Source organism: Dromiciops gliroides, chromosome 6 (genome assembly GCF_019393635.1).
Source record: "Dromiciops gliroides isolate mDroGli1 chromosome 6, mDroGli1.pri, whole genome shotgun sequence".
NCBI classification, from domain to species: domain Eukaryota; kingdom Metazoa; phylum Chordata; class Mammalia; order Microbiotheria; family Microbiotheriidae; genus Dromiciops; species Dromiciops gliroides.
The window spans coordinates 49,266,353-49,291,612 of NC_057866.1; the positions used below are offsets into that span (position 1 = coordinate 49,266,353).

The following is a 25,260-nucleotide window of genomic DNA, read 5'->3' on the forward strand; positions in this document are numbered from 1 at the left end:
TTCTACAAGAGCCCATTCCTGGTCTCTCTAGCTTCTAGTGCCTTCCCCTCCTATCATCACCCTTTATGCTGCTTTGCATATATGTTATATTTTTGTGTACATGTAGTTTCCCCTGTTAGAATTGAGTCCTTGAGGGTAGGGGTTGTTCTGCTTTTACCTTTTTTTCCCCCAGTTCCCTACTAAGTGTCTGGCCCATAGTAGATCCTTTAAATCTGTCTACGGAAGGCACTGTGTGGTACAATAGAAAGAAGGCTGATCTTAGAGTCAGAGATCCAGGGTATGAATCCAACTCTGCTGCTTCTCTACCTTTGTAACCTTGGGCAAAACCTTTACCTTCCTGGGCCTCATTTTTCTCATCTACAAAATGGCAGGAGGTCATGATTTGTTTTGTCCCCATTTATACAGTGCTTTAAGATTTTCCAAGTGCTTTATATACGCAATCTCATTTGATCCTAGCAACAACTGTTAGCAGCTCCCTAGGTGGAAGTGTAAGATTACCTAGAGAGAGGGCTTTTCTAGCTAGTAGTTATGATATGGGCTGTTGTTATCATCCTAATTTTACAACAGAAGAAACAGAGGCTCAGAGACTTGCCCAGAGTCACAGGGAAGTTTCAAATTAAGGTCTTCCTGACTCCAAACCCAGTGTCTAATCCTTTCTGAAACACAGACCAGAATGGATAATCACTGAGGTCCTTTCCAGATCCAAATCTATGGTCTGTGAGATTATACATGGAATTAGTAGAAGAGCTGGGTCTGGAACTCAAGTCTATTGCCTCTTGATCCAATGCTTTTTCCCCTCTACTAGCACAGTCTCCTAAATCTGCCATTTTTCAGCATAAAACAAAAAGAAAGCATGTGTTAAACAATTCTCTCCTGGCATGGCTCAGTGCCTCCTTTTCGTGGCTTCACATCTCTTCCTAGTTCTACTTTTCAAGCCATGAATCAAGATTTCCTTATATAGTCACGTAGTAATTACCTACTGCCTTGCAGCCATCATCACCAGAGTGCTGCTTAACAAAATGACAAGGAATTCCAGGTGGACCAATATAATAACTGTTAAATATTTACCCAGAAAACATTTGTTCACCAACACCCAGGCTTATTTGCAAATTACTAAACCCAGAAAACAGGCGTCTCTGTAATTAGCAGGACAGTAATTTCTAATTCTGCAGCATTTCATGAAAATGGTTACCTAACATGGTGGTGTAGGGAATAAGCAAACTGCAAGTCTTTCTGACCTATCTGAAGCAGAGGAAAAAAAATGGGGGAGAAGACATTGAAAAACCATGTGACTACAAGTCACTCACTAGATTATATCTCTCTGAGAGTGCTGGGAGGAGGCAAGGTCACTGACTTCTGCTGCACTGCACCACTCTGCGGTACAGACCTTCTCTCCTTTCTCCAGCATTCCCTTTCTACCACCAGGGGCAAAGTGTGCTTTCCAGCCCTTAAACCCAGCACCCCTCCCTACAAAGTGATAACTTCCCAGCCCGTTTTCTGCAGCTCACCAACCCTGAACAAAGAAGGGAAACAATGATCACGTTAATTGTGAGGATGGAATTATGTTTACTGCGGCAATTTTAATAAACTGAAAGCATGTTCTTTCTTAAGACTAGGAAGAGAGTGGCTCATTTAATTAAAGATTCTAATTAAAATTAAGATACATTTATATATTTAAATAGGTCGTGTCTCTGTTATCTTTCAGGGCTAGGTATAGAGTGCCCATTCTTCCAAAAAGTCAACAGGACTCATTTTACTGGGAAATTATTCTTTATCTCAATTCAACAAATATTGACTAACTTCTATTGCTATGTGAACACTACTAGAGAGATGCAGGTTTGGAACCACTCAGTTCCAAGATCTCAAAGAGTAAGACAAAAATAAACTACACAGTTGGCGCAGTGGATAACGCACAGGTCCTGGACTCAGGAGGACCTGAGTTCAAATTCGACCCTCAGACACTTGACACTTACTAGCTGTGTGACCCTGGTCAAGTCACTTAACCCTCATTGCCCCGAGAGGATAGTAGATAGATAGACAGACAGACAGACAGACAGACAGACAGACAGACAGACAGACAGACGCAGACTAGATAGATAGATAGATAGATAGATAGATAGATAGATAGATAGATAGATAGATAGATAGTGATACACAAACAAACTACACAATAGTACATGATGAGTGCACTGCAGAGAGCAAAACTAAGGGCTAGGTCCAAAAAGGAAGGGCTATCAGGGAAGACTTCCTGGAGGAGATGACATTGAAGTGAACTTTAAGGATAGGTAGGTATTCGACAGGTGAAGAAAGGAAAGCATTCAAGCATATAGAACTACCTTAAATTCAATGCAACACACCATAGACACAATGTTCAGAAGACAAAAGGAGACCAGGTTGCTGAAATACCTAATGCATGGCAGGAAATTTATTAGGAATAGAACTGGAAAAGTAATATAACATGAAATGATGTATTTGAAGGACTTTGGCAAGCAATGAAGCTTGGTCTTCGCTCAGGAGATAATAGGGAGTCACTGAAGTTTTTAGAGCAGTGAGCAACTTAAGTGAATCCTCAATATCAAAATCACCGAAGGTTAGTAGACCATCCCCAAGCAGTCATACAAATACCTCTACTCAATTTACTCAAAGTTTCTCTGGTAGGAATCTAGAGAAACATACATTGCTATAAAATTAGAAAAAGACAACTCATAGAATCAAATTTAGAGCTTGCGGGGTCCTAGATGGCAATTGGTCACATTCACCTCATTTTACAGATGAGGGTACTAAGACCCAGAGAAACTTAAAGTGATTTCTGCCCACATTAACATAGGTAGAGAAATGTAACCAAGACTTGGACCCATATCCCCCTACCTCCAAATTCAACATTTAACCCTACACTCCACCAAGTTTATAATCTATAGGGATATAATCAAAATAAACAATTTCACCTCTTTCCTATATTCATATTCTGAACAACCAATTTACTTGTCATAGCTGCTAAATTATTGAGTTCTTTAAGGAAGGGTTCATGTTTTAAATCGCCAAGGATATTCTTATTCCCTACACCTCATCTGTAAGAAAACCATAGTGTAAGTTCATAGATTTAGAACTGAAAGTGACCTCAGAGGCCATAAATCCAATTACCCTCATATTACTGGAAGGGAACTGAAGCCCCACAAGGTTAAATGATGTATCCAAGGTTACACAGGTATAAGTAGCAGAGACAGTATTTGAACCCAGCTCTAGAGTTGTTGCTGTTGTTTGTCAGTCATTCTCCAAAAGAGGACCATGACATCAGGAGGTGATGTCAGGACTTTCACTGAATTGGATTTAAATGAAGGAGGGCTGTGCAAGGTCACCAATCTCACTCTCTCCTCCAGAGTCATCTGGGTCCACGGGCAAGATACATATCAGGACAACTGGAGATGGCTCTCGTTGTTTAAGGCAATTGGGGTTAAGTGACTTGCACTGAGTCTCACAGCTAGTAAGTGTCTGAGGTGAGATTTGAACTCAGGTTCTCTCAACTTCAGGGCCAGTGCTCTATCCACTGCACCACCTAGCTACTCCTCCATCTAGACTAAAAATTCCTTAAGGGTAGGAATCAATCTTTTATTTCTTTTTGTCTTTTACTCTCCCATACAGAACTAATACTGGAGGAGGAGGAAGCAGGCAAGGCAGGCAGCTGGCAAAGGTGCTGTACCCACAGGAGGGTGCAAAACAGTATACATTTTTAAAATATCACAGTATTAGATACTGCCATTTTAACACCAGAAAATCCAACTCTTTTTTTGCAGGGCAGTGTTAAGTGACTTGCCCAGGGTCACACAGCTACTGTCAAGTGTCTGAGGCTGGATTTGAACTCAGGTCCTCCAGAATCCAGGGCCGGTGCTTTATCAACTGTGCCATCTAGCTGCCCCCTGAAAATCCAACTCTTAATGGCACATGGGCATTTCAAGCTATATGTGGTAAAAACTTAATACATCCAATTGACAGTAAAACACAGTATTCATCATTTTCAAACATTTAATGGCAGGAGGTCTACACTTAATAGGTACTTATCAGAGTGCCCAGATTTTTTTTTTAGCCCATGATCACAAACATTAAATAAGGCATCCACCCAGAATAACTGTACTTCACTTACAAGACCACAGATGCTCCTGGAGTCAACTGATTCTTAGTAACAACTACCAAGGTATGGAGGGAAGAGGGAGGTGGAGACCTTTCTCCCTCCAAACTAAATGAGTGAATGAGTGAGAACCACATTCTTCTTAAGAGAAAATGAGGGCAGCTAGGTGGCACAGTGGATAAAGCACCAGCCCTGGATTCAGGAGGACCTGAGTTGAAATCCGGCCTCAGACACTTGACACTTACTAGCTGTGTGACCCTGGGCAAGTCACTTAACCCACATTGCCTCACCGAGAGAGAGAGAGAGAGAGAGAGAGAGAGAGAGAGAGAGAGAGAGAGAGAGAGAGAAAGATCTGGGGTACTTGGGTTCTGGATTTGGCCTTTAGGCTCACATTGAGCACAACACAAGAGCAGAGTCCAAGTTCTGCAGTGTCTCAGAGGAAATCATCCTCAAACTGCTAAATCAGGGATAAAACTCCCTGCTCCAAGCTGATATTTCCTTGGAGGTCCTCTGGCCTCCAAGGTATAACCTTGCTTTATGAAATAGCCTCACAGGACTTCAGGGCAAGATTCCAGGCTAACTTTAAATCTAAAATGGCCTGAATCCATTATTTGGTTTGATTCCTACAGCCAAAGAATACGGAGAAGGGATATTCAGGCTCCCATGCCAAGGGCAGATGGCTAGGTGGGAGTGTAAGAATAACTATATATCAGGGTGGTTTGGGGCCAGTAGTTATGGCAAACAGATTTTTTAATTCTGTGACTGCATAGAAGACTGAACACAAAATCCTTGGAGGTGCCAAGACTTCATGGTAGCTTGAGGAAGAACCCCCAAATAAGAAAGTAGGATTTTATATTAGAAAGAACACTAGCTCTGGACCCAGATTTAAGTCATAACTCTGATGACTACTATCTATATGACCTTGCTTGGACAGACCAGTTAATCCCCTTGAGCCTCAGTTTCCTTACATACAAGATGCTTGAGTTGGCCTAAGGTGCCTCCTAAGTCTTTGGTTGTAAGCATTTTACTGGACAATGATGGCTTCAATTTGACATCTGTATTTTAACCTTTCAAAGTTAAAGCTCTCTTGAGAAACAGTAATGATTACTGACATTTCTGTAGCACTTTTCCCTAAACAACGGTAAGAAGGTTTTGCAGGCAATATCCCCTCAATTTTGCAGATGAAAAAACAGAGGTTTAAAAAAGATTAGGTGACTTGTCCAAGGTCACACAGCTATTAAGTTGCCAAGCTGAGACTAGAACCCAGATTTCTAGACTTCATATCTAATGTTCTTTTGGCTAAAGCATATTGGTGTCAAACTGTGTTTAATTATGCATCTGCATATCTTCTGGAGGGAGAGGGAGATTCATCTTTCCCTTCCAAATTACTCAAAGGTGTAAATAAGACCTCAACACTAGAGGGAAAAGGCAATTCTAACTGACCCTCATGACTTCCTCTTCAAACAACACAGACCCTGTCAACAACAGAAGTAGTCTATGAATGGTGAGATATTCAAATATTTAACAAGGAGGTATCAAGAAATTTTCATGACAACTGAAGAAATTTCAAAGAAAACTTAATTAACAAATATTAATCTTAATCATCATATTCCCTCATGAATATACAACATTTTACAAAGCACATTTTCATCCACTACCTCATACTAGCCTCACAAAAACAATCCATATCAGTCACTTGACTTATCTAACATCGCATAGTTATTCAGTAGCAGATCCAGGAATCGTGTTAAAAAAATGTTAGAGAGCATCACACCTATTGGGAAATATCCCAAACACACACACACACAAACACACATCTCTTCCTTCTTTCCAAAGACAGGAAGGTATGGTAGAAAGAATACAGGACTTAGAGACATAAACTGAGTTCAAGTCTGAGTTCTACTAATTAACATTGGGCAAGTCACAATTTCCCTGAACCTCAATTTCCTTACCTGTAATATGAATGCTGGACTAAATGGTACCCATTTTTTACAAATGAGGAAACAGGGCCAGTGACTTGATGTGCAAGTGATTTTCCCATGATCTTTCAAGTATTAACTCAGAGGTGGAAAGTGAATCAAGATAAATGTCCCCAAATCTTCAGTTTCTAACCCCACCCTTTAAAGACAGCTCTCTTCATTTCCTAACCCCAAACCTTAAACATAGACAGCTTTCTTTCAGGTCCAACTGTGTCACATCACAAAGACATTTCCACATGAAGATCTTTAAAATTAAGGGGGAAAATCAAATATGGGCTGATCCAAACTTACCTAATAAAAGTTTGGTTTTGTCTTTGCAGTCTGGTGTGTTCCATGGGTTGTTGCAAGAAGCCCAGGGTAGCACAGACACAAAGGAGGCAAACAGGTAGAAAAGTGTGTAGCATATAATCACATTGTAGTATATGGCTATTAGAACTGAGATGATCAGCATAGCGATGCCACAGCCTAAGGAGGCAGACACCACAGGTTAGTAAACACAAATACAAATCCTATCCCATCCCATGCAGATATTTGCCCCAGGGACTATTGTGGGGGAAGGGGAAAAGAAGAAGGAGCATAGAACATGGAATCTTTTGCAGCCAAAATGTTAATAGTAGAACAAAGAAAGTCAAACTATTAGGCTAACTAGACTTCATGATTGAAGCACCTTCCTAATGCTGGGCATTAAGTGAAACAGATCTGGGAGTGAGGCAGCCTTCCTGGATATTAGGAGGCAGGCTGTTTGGAATGCAGTGGAGCAAGCTGGGAACTGGCATGTGTCCATGGGAATGACTCTTTGCCTTGGAGTTGGTGGACTGAAGACTGACTACCCCTTTCCTGCTTCTTGGTATACCAAGGTCACTGTTACATGGTGCCAGATTCCAGAGCTACAATTAATAGTAACTACCCCTAAAGAAGAAGCTTGGAGAGAGACTGGGGTGTCCTGGGGGGGGGGAGAAAAAGAAAACTAAACAAAGACTTGTTTTGGGGAAGAGGGGCAGAGTAACTCACCTTGCAAAGCAGGTATCGCTTTCCAAACGGACACAGGGCCCTGGCTAGCAAACTGCCCCAATGATACTTCCAGAAAAAAGATGGGCAAACCAGCCAGAGCCAGCATCATCAGATAGGGGATGAGAAAAGCACCTTGGATATTAGAGCAAGAAGTGGGGGGGGAAAGGAACAGAAAAGAGAAAGTAAGACTAAAAAAAATATGTGCCATCAAGATAGGGCAGGGAAGAAGAGCACCTGCCCATCTGTACCACTATACCTTAACCCTTGGAGTAACTCTCAGATAGTTTGGGTAAGAAATCAGCATAAGATAGCCATCTTTGGGTTCGTATCCATCTTACATTATATTTTAGTACTCTACTTCAATTATTTTTATAAAACACTTCTGGTTGAACTGATTCATGACATGTCATTTCAGGTTTTTTAATGAAGTTTTTTTTTTAATCTTAGGATAATAGATTAAGAACTAGAAGGAAAGGCAGCCAGGCAGCCAGAGGATAAAGCCCAGCCCTTTTCCTGGAGGACCTGAGTTCAAATCCAGCCTCAGACACATGACTCTAGCTGTGTGACCCTGAACAAGTCACTTAACCCTCATTGCCCCCCCAAAAAAAAGAACTAAAAGGAATCGCAGAGGATGTCTACTACTACCTCCTCATTTTATAGTCAATAAAATCTTAAGAGTTTAAGTGATTTGTGACCACAGTAAAAGATTTGAACTGGATTGAAACCAGCAGACATCCCACTATTTCATGCTGGCTGTTGGTTTGGGGTGGGGGCAGGTTGCTTTAACATTCATAAGATCACTCTTGTTTAGGAGAACACCTTTATATCTGCAAGACTGGGTACTTGATTGCTAAAATTATCCTTTTACCACCTCGAATCATCTGAGCATCTTTGCACATTTCTGCAAGGATGTGGAATGACCTGCCATTGATGTCCTGAAGAGTGTTTCATTGCATGTGGGAAGATGTATTGGTTGCTTGGTTGGGTTTTGACGCCAAGGCCACTACTGGGGGTGGTGTGATTAGGTGCTGTGGTAAGGGCCTGGAATCCAAGAAAACACCCAAGGCAGACTGGCATCTTTAGCCAGAATATCTTGGCTTTAGGTGGGGCTTGAAATTAATCCCTAAATTCTCTTCCCATTCTAAAATTCTAGAATTTATGAAATCTCAGTTTCTCCTGAAAATGAAAACCAGGTCAACCCTGCCTTTCAGACTGTGTGTGTGTGTGTGTGTGTGTGTGTGTGTGTGTGTGTGTGTGTGTGAATTTTATTTATAACTCCACTGTTTGGCACTGTCTAGGGCACACGTAAGAGCTTACTAAAAACTAACTGACTGACAGGTCATAGACTCCCATCCAGAGGGCATCGAGATTGAGAAGTGGTGAAAGAAGATTGTTTCTATAATGTGGGCGCTCCTTCGCTGCAGGGGTAGGTAGCCAGTCACAGATCCGGAGTGCCCGATTGTGGCCGGAGAGGGGACGGGAAGGGGAGCAGGCTGAACAAGAGGATCTCAAGGACTCGGTAGGTGCAGTGCCAGTTTGGCAGACTCAGCAAGCCCAGCAGTGAGCTCTTGTGTGGGACACCCCTCCTCTGCCCCAGGACGTGGGGATCTATCTTTTCCCTATAAACCTTTCTAGAAAAACCTCAGGGGCCGCATCCCTCCCCCAGCCAACCCAAGCTCCAAAGAAAGGTGAGCTCAGAACATGGCTTTCCTGAGCCGCAGTGCGGAAAAACGCTGAGAACGCTTTATTCCAGGGGCTTCTTCTCCTGCCCGCCCCCGCCAAGGAAAGAAGGCAAATGATTGGCTCAGCTCAGGGACGCGCGGGAAAACAGCCTGGCCAACTGCCCAGAGTTCTTTTGCTTGGAATTCACTGCGCTTGTTTTCTTTTTTTTTTTTGGGGGGGGGGAGGGTTGATGGGGATGCTCCCGTGGCTGTAAGCGCCCCTCCAATTCCCCCAAACGATGGTGTATAAAAGAAAGATACTCAGTCCGAGGCCTCCAGGATTTGAACCGCCAGGGGTGCCCGGCTCCAGGGCAAGGGTACCGTGCGGAAAAAGGAAGGATCCTAGATCTAGTGCTGGAGGCGGTAGAAAAAGTAGGAACCCTACCAAGCCCCCAAGGCGAGTCAATAACTAAAATGGATTTAAGCAAACCTGCTAGGTACTTAATTTCAGAAACGCCAACATTACGCTGTAGGAAAACTAAGCAAGCTGAATAGAGAAATACAAGTACAGCAAGGGCCCTTCGCCTTTTTGGGGTCGCGGGATCCTTTCTCAGAATAATGGGTTTTTTTATTTCTTTTTTTGTTGTAGGGCAATGAGGGTTAAGTGACTTGCCCAGGGTCACACAGCTAGTAAGGTCAAAGTGTCTGAGGGCGGATTTGAACGCAGTACTCTTGAATCCAAGGCTGGTTTTAATGATTCAAGGAACTGCTTCAACTTCTGTTCGAAAGTAGTTGGAGGAAAAAAATATGTATTTTTTTTAATATCCATATTCATGGCCCCCAGCTAATTACAGGGCAAAACTATTCTTGAGGGGAAAAAGAACCTTAGTTACTGACATCTCTACATGTTCTTATAGATACTAACTGCATGGCAAAAGTTGTGTCCCCGAGTGAGTATTTGGGAGGGGGAGGGGGGCTAATATGTTTGTTTTTTTCCATCTCGATTTGAGATTACAATTGTGTGAAGAATTCCCACCGTAGAAATTCCCTCAGAGATGCCGATCACACCTTGGAATTCAGTTTTAGAGAGGTGCTTAGGAAATGAAAGGGTGCTTCACCCAAGGTCACACAGCTAGTATGTGTCAGGGTGAGCCCTAAACCAGCTCTCTTGACTCACTGCACAACTCATCACACCTCCTCCTGGCAGCATTACGTAGCTTTTCCAGGTGGGGGAGAGTGGGCAATCAACACAACTTCTATCCTTTCGTTGCCCTAGAAGCCACCTTCGTCCTCTGGAGGAATCAAGACTCAAGAGACTTCCTTGGTTCACAGAACTACCAGTACAGGTGGACTTGAGAGCTACCTTTTCGCTATTCAACACTGAGCATTTCCGAAGTGAGATGGGGGAGCCGAGATGTACTGGGGGCTTTAAAGTCGGACCTCCACTTTAGAGATAGCTCTTCTAGGACAGCCAAGCCAAGTGACTTGGATTGGCCCGAGGACATCAGAGATTAGATAGAATTGCGGTCCCAAAGCAAACTACGAAAGTAGTTACTAGAGTCAGAAGCGCCTTGGGTCACTTCAAAATTTGCTAAATTTTCCAGCAGGCGCGGAAAGAGTAAGGAACCATCTAATCCGGGCGGGTGAAGAGAGAACTCGAGGACCCTGAAAGTTCCAGCCACTGGTTCTCGCTTGTTAGAGGACGCCTACCCCATTTAGAAAAGGCTCCCCCTTCCAAAAGAGTCCCTTCGACTCGCAGTAAAGGTGAAAGCAACAAAAATTGCTCGAGGTCGTATTTAGCTCCCCGAAAAGAGTGTCCTGCCAATGTGTATGATTGTGTGTGCAGTCATATATGTTCGAGAAGTTACCGTCACCTCCCCATCACTCAATTCTTTTTAACAAGTATTAATACCAGATTAATTAATATGGTACTCACATTAGACAGCATGGAACCACTTCAGATAAGTAGAACAATTGTCAAGTTACTGTTAATAACCTCTTTGGAGTGGGGAATCTCTGGGTTGTAAAATTTTGGTTTAAGTGTGTTCTCCTGGAGGGATAGGATCTCAATCTCCTTTAAGATTCTAGGCGCCTAGATCAGCCTTAGCGCACACGATTCTTGGTGCAGTTAATGCAAAGACCGATTAAGACCCTACTGCTTCATGTGCGTATGCGTGTGTGTGTGCGTGTGCGTGTGTGTGTGTGTGTGTGTGTGTGTGTGTGTGTGTAGGAGAGGGGTGTGATAAAGGACTCCGTTGTCCCGAGGACAGGATGGTGATTATTAAAGCAAATAGACCCACACCCCAAGCCCAAACTTCCCAGGTTAATTTCCCATGCTCAGGGTTGTAAGTGGTGAGTCCTACTTGGATCGTGAATCTATACGGTTAAGTAACTAGCAAGAGACTGGATGGTGTCAGAGCCCTCAAGTACTGTGGGAAACAGCCCAGAACTCCATTCCAGGTGGAATTACCGTCCCTCCCACACCCGGTATAACGCCCAGTAGCCGCGCCCGGTAACCCCTCCCGGAGGAAATAGAACAGAAAGTCCTACCTCCCCCATTCTGAAAGGCCAGGTACGGAAACCTCCAGACATTGCCCAGCCCCACTGCGTACCCAACCATGGACAGGATGAAGTCCAGTTTGCTAGACCAGTTCCCTCGGGCTTTATTCTCATCCCCTTCATCGTCATCCTGGGGGTGGAAAAGCACATTGGTCGGTCCTATAACAAGCCTAATGTCCATTCCGCAAGCAAGTTCCTCATGCTTCCCTTTTCACCCCTCACCCTCCAAGCCCATCCCTCCTCTTTTATCCTCCCCCCTCAAAAAAACCAAAAAACCAACCAAACAAAATACACCTGACCAAGCACTTTCCGTAGGTACCTGAGCTAAAGCAAAATTGGGGAAGCTCACTGAACTCTTTCTCACTACGTAACCTAGGGACGTTGTATGCACAGCTCCTACATCGGGTGGGATGGGGGAGGGGTGTGCTTAGCTTGGAAGTGCTTTCTACTACGGTTGGAGGGAAGGCATGGTTGAGGGGTGGAAAGGTCTAGATTTTCGAAATGGTGAAACAATCTCCAAGGTATTTTCAGGGCAGTAGAGTGGGAGAGAATAGCAGGGAAGTACATTCTGCACTGTCGTCCAAAACCTTGTTTGGTTTGTTTTTGTTTTTTCCCTTGAATCTTACTCTTTGGAAATGGATATCTGAAAGAAGCCTTTCGCCCAAATACCTCACCCCTGCGGGCAGCTAATATACGAACTAGGCTTTCAGGAATGGCGAGGCAGGTCCCACAGACGTCTGTCTGGCAAACAAATTTTTAAAAGGTGGGGAGCAGGTCACTAGACTGGGATTTTAGGGGCCCTGGCCACTGCAGCTCCTTTCCCTTCCTCCTCCAAAACGTCTGTATATCTCAGATGTCACCAGCCTGTGTTCTATGACCTTTTTGTCGATTGGGTTCGAAAAGGGACCCTGTTATCTCGATCCTCTGAAAATGGGATAATTTACGAAGAAAAATGCTAAGGAAAAGGTGAAGAAGAAATTCGAAGGGAATAAATGGGTAGGAGAGGAGAAGGCAAAGGTTGGAAAGAATGAGCGATGGGGGTGGAGGGATATAGGTCTTAAATCAGGCAAGAATAAGGACTAGATCTTCCTGGGATATTCCCTTCTCTCCTTCCATAGGTCTGAGAGTAGGGAGACATGTAGAAAGGGACAGAATGGAATTGAAGCTCTGCCCTGTTCATTCAAAAAAGCAAGGACAGTTTAGAGGTAGAAAGAAAAATAACAAGTCTTTCTGTCCATCTGCATTTTTACCAACTGGCTAAGTGCTTTTGATTCTGCGGAGGGCAGGCCCAGAAAGAATCGTAAAACATCTTTGCTCCATGGAAATTTATTTGTTTTTAAAGCAAGTGGAGGGAATGTGTCCTTTGCCTTTATCCTCTCCATCTCAGTACAATCCCTTCTCTTGCCTAAGAGTTAGAGCCCTCTGATACATATTTAATCTGACTCAGAGATGTGGGGGGGGGGAGGGAAGGGGGCCAAAGGAACATGGAGGGAGAAGAATAAAGAAGGGATTCTCAAATGAAGGACCAGGAGTTCAGGGAAGAAAGGCTACTTAAGAGAATTTTCACCTCAAATCCTGCAGATAGGATTACCTGATCCCAAGCAGGCAATCTTTGTAACTCTCAGCTCCCCAACTCCTAGGTGGAAAAGGGCCCCCCCAATAGATTTAGCTAATGGCCTTGGGAACCATTGACATGTTTAGACTGTAGGCAGGAAAGGAGGTCAAAGGAAAATAATGGGAAGGGAGAGAAAGGAAGAAAAAGAAAGGAACTAAAGGGAAGAGGCATTTATCTACCATAGGGAAAGGGCAAAGGGCTGACCATGTTTCGACAAATTGTTTCAAGTGCTACTTTCAGCTCCTCAGCATTTGCCTACCCTTGTATGGGAGTAGGGTTTTGGGGGAGGGTATGCTAACACTTCACCACCCTGGAATTTTTTAGTTCATTTTGTCATAAATAATTCCAATAGATATTGGACAGACAATGGCAGTAAGGGCACAAAATTAATCACAAATAGGAAGGGTTATACCTGTTAAAAGAAGTGGTTCTGCCCTGACCAAACATGCTACTGAGGCTCCAACTCATATTTTGGAGTCAGCTCTGTCCCCTCCCACAACTACCACCCTCTACTGATCTGGAGTTATGCCTTGCATAATAACAGCCCTAGCAACGCTTCAGCAGATACATCCCATGCCCTCATCCTCAGCTCCCTTTCAATGACTTGGAGACCCTGGAGCATTGAAGTCCCCAAACTGCCTCTGGTTGCACCCACCCATTCACCACAGGTCAAGACTCTTCCTACTCTGGTTTCATCTTAACATTTGGCTAACGCTTATTCTCCTGGCTCTCTGCCTAATTAGCAGAAGCGGGGCAGTGAAGGACCGAGGGCAGTGAAGCCTAAAAAAGTCTTGCCAGCCTGAGGGCGTTCGGGGAGGGATAGGCAAAACCCAAACTTACCGCGGGGGTAGCAGTCGTAACGCTGCCTGGCAGAACCGAAGTGATACCGTCTGTGCCCAGCACCACGGTGCTCTGGCTCATGTTTATCCAACCTGCAGCCTGGGCACTGTTCTTCTCCAGAGTGCCCTTGCCCGGGCTCCCGCTCTCATCCCCTCCAATGCTGGCGCCTCGAAGGGCCGGAATCCTGCAATGTTGAGCATTGCCTGGGCCCGGGCCCCCAGTAGGGGGAATGGTCTGCAGGGCAGGGGCTTCGATAGAATCCTGACAGGAGGCAGAATCTAGCGGCGCCCTAGCGCTGCAGATGCCAACTTTGGTCCGCTCTGACTCGTAGCTTTTGGCTTCTTCCGAAAGGAAAGTTTGAATGCCATTGGAAGCCGACTTGGCAATCCTAGTCAGTTGGGAAGGGGCGGCAGGGGCAGGATCGGGCTCCACACTGGTCCTTGTGACTGAGGAGCCTTCTGGGTTTCCCGAAGCCTCCAAGCTATTTGCAAGTGGCTTGTTCATATCCTTCGGTCCAGAGGAATCCTGAGAACACAATGTCACTTTCGAGTAAAAAGAAAATCGCAATACTTTTGATATGTATCTGTACACAGATAAAAGAATATTTCAATAATTTTATAACCGGCTCCAAAATGTCTAGCAAGGTAATTTGGAGTGAGGATTTCATATAGACAAGTCAATATTTTTCAATTAGCCCATCTCTTCAATGACTACATCTCATGAATAGGCTAATATGCCTTCCCAGTTCAAGGGTGAATTGAGAGAGGCAGAGCCTAAAGAATGATTTTGGGAGGGGGAGAGGTAAGTAAGAGGAGTGAAGAGAGGCGGGAGCTAATATCTCTACAGCTGTGTGCTCCCGGCCTCTTTGGGTTTCACATCACGACTGTAGGGTGCCTGCTTCCCCCATCACCAGTGTAGAAAGATTCTTTAATTTTCCGCCCCATTTCCTTTGTCATTCAACAATGCACACTGTCTTTTTTTTTTCGGCTATGGACAAGCTGCTGCTGCGGCTCAGGCAGCAGATTCTATATAGCCAGAGCTTTAGCACTAGCCAAAATGTCCCCCTGCTCATACCGCCATACCGTTTGCTCCATCCCGAGCTCTCAAAAAGCCACATAATTAACCGTCAAATAGGGAAGAAGGGATGAGCTCCACGGCCAAACAAAGAGGGTGTAAAAACCGAAAAAAGCAGTGATAAAATGTGTGCACTGGTTACTACCTTCTCGTGTTGGCATTCCTCGAAATCTGTAAAAGGTCTAAAGGAATTTGTAAAGTTTTTCTGAGAACGACCGTTTCCAACAGTTCAATCTCCTTCCAGAGTTAATCTGATACGATGGCTTCCAAGCAAGCTGTTAATTCTCATTTATTTTCTTAATTGTCCTCCCTCTCGTACCCCCCAGGAATGAAAACAACCCCCTACTCTTTTTGCTACCTTTTCACGGCGTCTTAAAACCTTAGAACCAACAAATAAATCTACATCTGAACAGGCCCCGTCCAATCTCACAAATGCACCGATCTATAGGCTTCGGTTTTTATCAGTCTCAAATACCTGTGGTTCTGTCTAGGGTCCCTTCACAGTTGCTTCTATATCCGTGGGCTACTCCGCCTTGTATTCAGGAATCTAGCTGTTCAGCACCACGAACAGCGCTCGCAGGCTAGTCTGTTCAAAGAGACCTCCAACCTTGAACAGACCGACAGCACCCGGGAGCTATCAGGAAACTTACAAATATAAATACCTGAGGCGCCGAGACTCTCCTCCCCCAAATCACCTCCCGAAAATCCACCAGTTTCATTTTTTAAACATTGATTTCTAAAGCGAATCTCCCTCTTTCCTCAACCCTCTTCATCTCCAAAAGGAATAGAAACAAGCACTTACCATTGTTGTCTTAAATAAGCAACAGATTGAATTGGTAGAAGACAAGATCCTGCAGGACAAACAGTAGAATGGATTTTGCTCGTCCAGAGCGAAGCTTTCTATATCTCCCTGGGAAAGCTTGGGTTTGCGTCAGTGCATAGCAAGGTGCCCTTCGTTTGACATTTTCTTGATAATAAGAGTTTGATAAATCATTACCCCTTGAATTCCGATTTTAAAGGGACAACAACAGCGGAGAGTGCGCCGGCCGGTTGTCACTCAGGCGGGAGGGGGTTTGCGCGTTCAGCGTGACTCATAGGGGTCTGATTACTAAAGCGAACCCAGCTAGAGGAGAAGACAGAAGTTTGCTTCCTTCTAATTAAAGGAAACATGTGAGGAACACGTCCCACTGCACCTAAAGCGAAAGGAAGCGTCGCTCCAGAAAGAAGCGGTTGGGCCCATTATTTTTCCGTTGTTAAGTCATTGTTGTTGCCTGTGGTCCCTTCTCTTCATCAACAAGGCCCGACTGGTGTCTCCTCAGATCTCTAGATTGGGCGTCAAATTCTAAAATGATACCCCCATCTTTATTGAGTAGCAGTACTCAGTGCTGAGTTAGGTTTGAGGGTGTTTAAAAGGATCAGGGTGTTCATAATAAAGGAACACCTATCTATGTATGGGGTCCTTGGGTATACATAGATTCACTCACACTTTATTTTTCTAAATAAGATTCGTGGAATCCATTTATATTTACGTTCTTTATGTTAAACTTTCGTTAACATAAGCAAGAGCACTGAGAGGAATGGTGATGTCCTTCCCCCCTGCCCCTTTTTGGGAAAGAAGTCTATAGTTCCTCTAACCCCAAGGAAGAGGGGAAAGATTTTAGGAGGGAGAGGGGTTATTTTCAAGCCTAGAGTGACTTTTAGTTCTATTTGTAAGTGGAGGGGGAGGGAAATGCACCACTTCTCTCCTTCTTTGCTCCCTTCAATTAAAAAAAAAGTCAACCCCTTTCCGTGGAACAGAGAAAGTCATAGTTTGTATAGCTGTGCTGCCGCAAGATGGGCGGGGGGCGGTGAGGACGAGAATTAAAGATGCCTCCTAGGTAAAAAAAAAATCTTTCCCCGGAAAAGTGAGACTGGGGGACAAGAAGACATAAATTACAGTACTATTGCCTTTAAGAACCGACCTTCCAACCTTATTAACCTCTTTCCCCATGAACAGGGTCGAGGGGCTTGGGCGGGGGGGGGGGTGGAGTGGGAGGGAAGGGGAGGGTTCTAAAGAGAGAGTTGAAAGAACGGTTGTGGTTTGCCCTTATCCAACATCACAGGTTGTTCCCGCTCACTCCCCCTACCCAACCCCCATTGAGCCAACTCCTTATTTGGGGATCCAAAGCTTCTATGTCACCTCAGTAACTACGTTACTCCGGATCCCCCACGCAGTGGAAGAACAATGCAGAGACCGCCACTAACCCACATAGTATTGGGTGTTCGGTTTGCGCCAATGGAGACTGGGGGAAGGGCAGGCAGTCGAAGTCTTCCTGCAGAAGCTGTGGAGACTGCGGCTATCACCACCACCACCCCCTCCCACCCCTGTCTCCCTCCCACCTTCCCGCTTCACCCAAGTACACACAGCTGCACTCGACCCAGACAGATAAAAGCTCAGGTCTTTCCGCAGAAAGCCTCTACCCGCAGCCTCTACTCTCCCCTCCCTCTTCCACCTTTGAAAGAAGGGAGCATGTAGAGAAGGCTGATTGCCTTTGTCAGTGCAATGTTTTACATTGCAGGGCTAGTAAAGAACTACTGAGGGGAAACAATGGTAGCAGGGTCCACACTCCCTTTCCACTTCGGAGGCGCGCTGGGAGCCAGAGTAAGCCAGGGTGCAGAGAGGTGGGGGAGAAAAGAATCACGATTCTGTTTCTTCCTGGGGCCCCCGACAGGGGTGATCGCGGCTACGGAAGACAGCTCATCTAACCTCCTGGAGGTCCATGCCTGGGCACAAGCGTTTGTAGACTGAAACTGCGATCCTTCCTTAGGCTGAGATTAACCGTCTAGACTGCCCTGTTTTAAATCGTCCCCAATCGTTGCCACCCACGATCATTTATTTAGCGTCTACTATGTGCTAAATCCCGTTCATTTATCAGGTATTGAACATTCAAAAGAAAAAGTTACAAACGTCTAAAGGGCTGTTAGTTTGGCTTGGATTTCTTTGCTTGGGGCCCCTACTAAGGTCAAACAACTTTGTCCTCGAGGATAGCAGGATTCTTTTTTTTTCTTTGGGGAGGGGGGGCTTGTGATAAGCCCCAAATGATGGCAAACCAGACTGCCCCCAGTTCCTCAGCATTAGGTTCCAAACAATAAGGTCATCGCACGAGAAACGAAATTTAGGTGGGAGGAACACTAAAACCCGAAGAGCCACTAGGTGTTAGAGCAGGAAAGCCCTTGGAAATCATCTAGTCCACCCTCCTCATTATGCAAAAGAGGAAACTGAATCTTCTGAGAAGTGAAGTGATTTGCCCAAGGTCACACAACTAGGCCCTTCTCGGGTTAGAGTCTTTTCGCCCACCTAGCCCCTAAAGCCTCAAGGAGACCAAAGAGTTACACAAGAGGTGAAACAAACGAAAACCGTGGTCGGGATTTTTTTTTTTAAATGTATTCTTTGGAGAATTCGGTGGAATTGATGGAACCAAAATCTTGTGTCTTCAGAGCTGAAGTTGTTTCCTATAGGCTACTCTGCCGCACAAATACAACAGGCCTCTGGGTCGGTGTTCCTCCGTGCACACCCCGGCCCCAACACTTAAAGCATCCAAGAGCCCCCAAGCCAGAAACATTCTGAGGAGTGAATCTCAGCTCAATCTTACTTCCAAAGAGCAAAGTGCTCTCTGGATACTCTCCTTCCAGTCCTTAGATTTCCTTCCTGTCCTCATCCGCTGCCACACTGTTTAAGACAACCAGTCGCGACAGGACAGGAGAGATTGGAGTCGGGGTTCTATTGGCCAACCTGGCTCCTAAAGCCCCGGGAACTGAGGAGTTACACACGGATTTTGGTTTGTTTGGTGTTTTTTTTTTTTAATCCCGGGTCAGGATTTTTTTTTCATTTGATGGACATTTGGGTGGAATTGCTGAGTGGGCGCCCTGCGTCACGTCCAGCACCAGTCCCAGCTAATGTTCCTTACAGAGATGCAAAAATAGCAACTCGATCACCCTTCTCACCCTCCTCCTCTCCCCAACTCCGAGGCTAGTTAAACACTGGTGACGCCAGAGCCTCCCATTAGGTCAAGGGGTCTGACGCGGTCCCTCCTCTGTTCCGTCCCTCTTCTAGTCATGTGTCCTTGAGTTTCCCGCGTATATTCCGCACGTCAGGCTTCTAAGGAGTTGGGGACGGAACACACAGCAGAAGAAAAAGTCCGTAGGCTAAATTACCCTGGGAGCAAAATCCCCCTCCCCCCTGCCCCAGTTGCTATCACCCCAGCCCACAGCTCACTGTTTCCCTGGAGCCCCATCAATCAGGCAAGAAAGAAGAGACAGAAAGAACCAACCCACAGCAAAGACGTGAAAGGGAGGCTGACAACCCTGGCTACCCCTGGCTTTGTAGGGAACTGAACAGGACAGAGCTAGAGCTGGAAAGGAGGTTCAGACATGGGGGAGACGGAAAGGACGGGATTGGATTTAGCTAGCCCTTTTCACGTGAGGTTGATGTGGCAGTGAAGTGAAGCAAGACTTGGGGAGGGGGTATAGAAGGAGAGAGACAGAGACAGAGAGACATGGACAGAGACTTGGGGTATACATGCTCCTATGGGTTTGGTGCAGGTGGTGTGTAGACTAGTGTATGTCATTGATTTAGGACTATCATCAGGCCAGAGAATGTGTGCTTGTGTGAAAAGGGGATTGGAGGAAGGGGAAGAGTGGGGGAGGGTTGAGAGACAGAGACAGAATGAATCTGTGTAGGCTTTTAAAAAGAAAACACGTCTTCTTACAGAGATTGCCCGGTCTATTGCAGCCTGTTTGGAGTGATAACCGCTTTCCAACACTGAAACAGGAGTGACTGGAAATCTGCATCCATCACTGCAGCAACCATTCCGACTGAATTAACAAGTCACTACAGTCTTAATTACTTTGTCAAAGATGAAAAATAGTAATTGATTTTGTCCGTGATCATTCTGTTTTCTAGGTCTCCCTCCATGCTGATAAGCAAATAAATACTGGGGGGGGAGGTGTTAAACCTATGTCCACTTGGAAGTGTGGGTTATATGGTTGGGAAATGAAGCTTTTTTTTAAGTCAACGAGAGAGGCTGAGTGTGTGTATAGGCCCATGTGTTTAAAAGAACACTGCAGAAAGGCTGACACCCTGGCCTCCAATTTGAAGAGAAGTAAAAGCTTGAGGGGGAGACATTTTGAGCTTAAGTCAATGACCTAGACTGTGCTGTGTAGAAAAGATAATAAAATAGCTACAAATATCTCTATAGTGCTTTAAGGTTTTAAAAGAACTTAACATGTCTTATCTCGTTTGGGTGAGCCTTTGTGTTTCTAAACATGCACATGCAGGTAAATATGCACATGTCAACTTCATTTAAAGACATATCTATCTGCTACCTTTGGAGATGATGGCTATGCCTCTCAGAGGATTTGTCAAAGTAGTTTGGCATGTCAGATAGGCACTTGGTACTTTGGCTTTCAGTCTTTTTAATGTCACCTATTCCAGTTGTTTCAATTTAGTTACATAATTTATTTCACCATATTTTGAGCTATCACATCAAATTTGTTCCTTGGGTCAAATAGATTTTAAAATGGACAAATAGCCCAGATAGTACAAGTGTATGCAAGTGTGGACACATCACTCCAGAAACATGATATTTCTCTCCTTGTTCAAGAAGGATGGGAAGAATTTAAAATACAGATTAGAGCTTTCTTGAAAATTCCCCAAATATGCTGTTACAGGGAGAAAGTCACTAAGATTTTCTACATAGTTAAATGAATGGACTTTGACTTGTCCAAAGAGTGAAGTCAAGATGAAGAAGTGGCTGACAATCAGACCACATTAAGATTATTAAGTGATCATTGAATCATAGATTTAAAGTTATAAATTTCCTTAAGAGAACATTTATTCCAACTCCCCCATTTTACAGATGAGGAAACAAAAGTACAGGAAAATTAAGTGATTTGCCCAGGATCACAAAACTAGTAAATATCTGAGGCCAGATTTGAATCCAAGTCTTCCTAACTCTACATTCAGTGCCCCATATGCTGCTCTGTTTTACTACATCATAATGATAGTTAATATTTACATAGCAACTTGAGATTTACAATGTAATTTCCTTATAGTAAGCATTATTTCCTTATAGTAAGCATTATTGGGGCAGCTAGGTGGTGCAGTGGATAGAGCACCAGCCCTGGATTCAGGATGACCTGAGTTCAAATCCAGTCTCAGACACTTGAGACTTACTAGCTGTGTGACCCTGGGCAAGTCACTTAACCCTCATTGCCCCACAAAAAAAAATTATCCCTATTTTACAGATGAAGAAACAGACTCAGAGAGGTTGAATTAGTTCCCATGATAACATGGCTCTGAAGTATCAAAGCCAAGATTCAAACTCAGGTTCCCCCAGTGTCCTTTCTACCATATTATTCTTCTCAGAAGAGCAGGATAACTTATGGATGGATGGGCTGCCTATTTTCAAATGTTAATTTAATGGTCTGTCTGAGGGTTGTCATGTAGAAAACAGATTAAATTTAAAATGTTTCATCTCAGAGGCCAAAACTAGGACCAATGGGAGGAAGTCATGGAGGAACAGACTGGTTATTTTCTTTCTTTTTTGTATTATAAACTAGAAAATGACTAAGCAATATTTCTATTCACAAAGGCCAAAAATGGCCATTGTACATGAAATTATGAATTCACTAGGAACAGCTTCTTCCTTTTACTATACATTATGTTTAACATGACAGTGCCAATATTGCCTGCTTATGTGCCCCCTCTGAACCATCCTGTGGTCTCTCTCTGTGTACTTTTTACATGTTTCATTGATACTCTTTCCTTTATCCTCTTCCATGTTTTTAAAAGCAGTATCACTAACCCACTCCCTTCCCATAAATGACCTCTCTTGTAACAAATATATAGTCTAGCAAAATAAATTCATGGGGAATGTCTGGAAATGTTTGTCTCATTCTACACCTGCAGTCTGACATCTCTCTAACAATACGTAGGAGGCATAATGCTTCCTCAGCAGTTCATTGCATTGATCGGAGTTCTTAAGTCTTTCAAAATTGTTTTGCTATTATATCAATAAACCAAGGGGGTACAATTGAAGGAATAGATAAGATAGCAATTGAGGAGAGATAAGGTATGAGAAAACAAGGAGTAGTAATAGGTGAAGGGAGTTTTTTTTTCCTAAAGGGATATCAACTTAGTCACAGAAATTTGAAAAGTTCTAGGATAAGGGGTGTACTGAGGAGAGAAAATTATGATGTAAGGACCAAGGTTCTAGCCAGAATGTGTCTTCCAGGAACATCCCACTGAGAGTGTTGGAATAGGGTTCAGAAGGGGCTATAGTAATGATAATTTGGAAGGTTGTATAGAAGGAATCCTCAAATCCAAGGCAGCATCCAGCAAAGATGGCCACTTAATCCTTCCAACCCTTTACTTGTGTAACAGCAGGGCTGAGCTAGCACCCGAGTCTGATCAGTAATTGCAGCACAATAAGAAATGATGAGCTGGCAGATTTCAGAAAAACCTGGAAAGGCTTACATGAACTGACGTGAGTGAAATGAGCAGAACCAGGAGAACATTGTAAACAGTAACAACAAGCTCTACTCAGCAATCCAAAAATCCAAGACAAATTCCCAAAGACTCATGATGAAAAATGCTCTCCACATCCAGAAAAAGAACTATGGAGTCTGAATGCAGAGCAAAGCATACTATTTTCACTTTATTGTTATTTTCTGTTTGTTTTTTCTTTCCTGTGGTTTCCCCCTTTTGTTCCGATTCTTCTTTCACTACATGACTAATGTGGAAAGTATGTTGTAACATCAGAGTGGCTTGCCAGTTTGAGGAATGAGGGAGGGAAGTGAAGGAGAGGAGAAAAATTTGGAACTCAAAGTCCCACAAACGTGAATGTTGAAAACCATCTTTACATGTATTGGAAAAATATAAAATACTAGTAAGCAAAAAAAGTAATTGCAGCACAGAGAGAAGTAACAGTAAGGCCTATCTGGGGTAATCATATTTCCCATCTACTTAGCTTCTTTTGCTCTTTTCATTCCACTTTGCAAAAAGTGAATTTGCTTCACATTTGGCTGCAGTTGCTTATGAGATAGGAGGTCATTGGCAATGATGGTGAGGAAAATGGTAGAGGTACTTCCAAAGAAAGAACCCATATTGATTGAATACAGACTGAAACATGCTATTTGTTCACTTTCTTACACTTTTTCTTTTATTCAAGTTTTCTTTATACAAAATGACTATGATGGCGTCATGTTTACATGATTGCATATGCATAACCTACAATCTGATTGCTTATCACCTCAGAGAGGGTAGAGGAGAGGGAAGGAAGGAGGGATAAAATTTGGAACTCAAAAACTTTAAGTAAAAATGTTTATTTTTTTAATGGTGTGCTAAAGAATTTTAGAAGTCATCTAGTCCCAACTGAACCTTGGTCTGGAATTCAATCTACAATAATGTCAACAAAAAGTATCCAGTCAGGCATTTGACCACTACTAAAGTCACGCACTGCATTTTCCAGGAGAGATTATCTCTTTGGAACAGCCTCTAATTGTTTAGTTGTAGCTATGGGCTTCCCTAGGGATAGTAAATAACACCTAAATCCAAGGATGGTAAGGATTAAATAGGACCTTATATGCAAAGTACTTTGCAAACCTAGGGGCATTATATATGTGCTGGCTGACATTATTATTATTACTTTATTCCACAATAATGATCTTTGTAGGAAGACTCATTGGGGATTCTGGGTGCTTTCCTAGATGTTCACTAGAATTTCTACAAAGCATGGGATACATAAAGGGAAGACCTTGAATTCATACATGATTAACACATTTCCAGAAATGTTAGCAGTGCTCACTTAGCCATATACCCATAGCATAATGCTGCTTTCCTTTCCTCCTCCTTGCCCCCCTCCCTATGTCCACCCTAATGTTACCTATGGTTTTATTTGCCTTTCTGGGTATTGAGATCTTTCAGATTCACATGATGATTAGTATAGCTAGGGAAAATTCTTCATAAGAGAAATAATAAGAACATAACATTTTGGAAGTAGAAAGGAGCTTTGAGATCATCCAATCCAACTCTTTTATTTCCAAGATGAGAAAACTAGTGGCCAGTGTAATTTAGGTCCCAAAGTAAATTAATTATAAACTCAACACTAGTGTTCTGGTCTTTATTAAAGAATAGAATAGCATTTTTTCCTCAGCAGAAAGGAAAAGGTGTTGTTTTTTAAATCAAGGGGATATCATTTGGCTAATCCAAATGTTCATGAACATATAAAATACCCAAATTACATAACAAGTATCAAACAAATCAACCCTTCTGTTTATATAGAATTCAATTAATCAGTCAGAAAAAATGAATGTAAATGATGTTTAAATGATCTGTATTTATGATTAATTATCCTGGGGTGGGGAAGAAAAATTTAGGGTCCACTATGGTTTTTGTCCATTAAGTATACAATGATAACCCTCCCTCCTCCCCCTAGACACACATCACTAATTTGGGAACCATTCATGAATAAATAAGAAGCTATTTACAAATTATTACAGGAGTTGAAAGGAATGAGATGAGGATTGACCATAGAGGAAGGTTTCTGTTGGCCCTTGCATTGAAATAATTAGATAGTTGTCACTGACTATGCTCATTTCAGTGATTTAATTATCTTGTCTAAAAGGAAGAAAGGATGATAGTATAGTACAGTAGAAAATCACAGTCTCTAAAATCAGAGGCCCTAGGTTCAAATTGAGCCTCTCACAATGAGTGCTTGTGTGATCTCGCACAAGTCATTTAACTTTCTGACTCTAGATTTTCTCATCTATAAAATAGGAGTTTGTTATAGCTCAGAGCTTCTCAAACTTTTTTTCATTCATGACACCTTTTCATCCAAGAAATTTTTTACATGACCTTGGGGTATAGAGGTACATAAAATAGGCATACAAATCAAACATTTACTGCCAAATTGTTTTGCAACCTTCCTAATCAGTTATGTGCATCAGTATAGAAGCTTCTGTTATAGATGACCTCTGATGGAGCTTTTGGCTCCAGAGCTAATTCTCTGATCTTATATCCCCACATGAGACAGGGAAAACAACACTTCCAGGCCTCATTTTAGTCATTAGTGAAGCAAGTTTACTAGCAAGTGGAATAAATGGTTAACCCACCCATACAATTTAAGGAGTTTTTTGTTTTAACACACACACACACACACACACACACACACACACACACACACACACACACACAGATGGAGATTCATTAGGCATACAAACAAAAGAAGAGTTTGCCATCATTCACACCTTAATGGAATTATTTTATGTAGCTGACTTTTCCTCTAACACTCAAGTGAAATTTGCCATCTTGAGGGAACAAGATTTTGGAATAGGAAAGATGATGGAGAGCTTGCACTG

At 43.3% G+C, this 25,260-nt stretch overlaps 1 protein-coding gene across 1 annotated transcript in view; it reads right to left on the bottom strand.

Annotated features, from left to right (window-relative positions):
• The window catches only part of SLC6A5 (solute carrier family 6 member 5), a 70,480-nt gene extending 54,567 nt beyond the window's left edge, over positions 1-15,913 (bottom strand). The window contains 5 exon segments of the mRNA XM_043973339.1: positions 6,394-6,567; positions 7,114-7,245; positions 11,325-11,463; positions 13,789-14,313; positions 15,665-15,913. Coding sequence (XP_043829274.1) covers positions 6,394-6,567; positions 7,114-7,245; positions 11,325-11,463; positions 13,789-14,313; positions 15,665-15,667 — 973 coding nt within the window. The 5' untranslated portion in view covers positions 15,668-15,913.
• Positions 15,914-25,260: the final 9,347 nt, after the last annotated feature.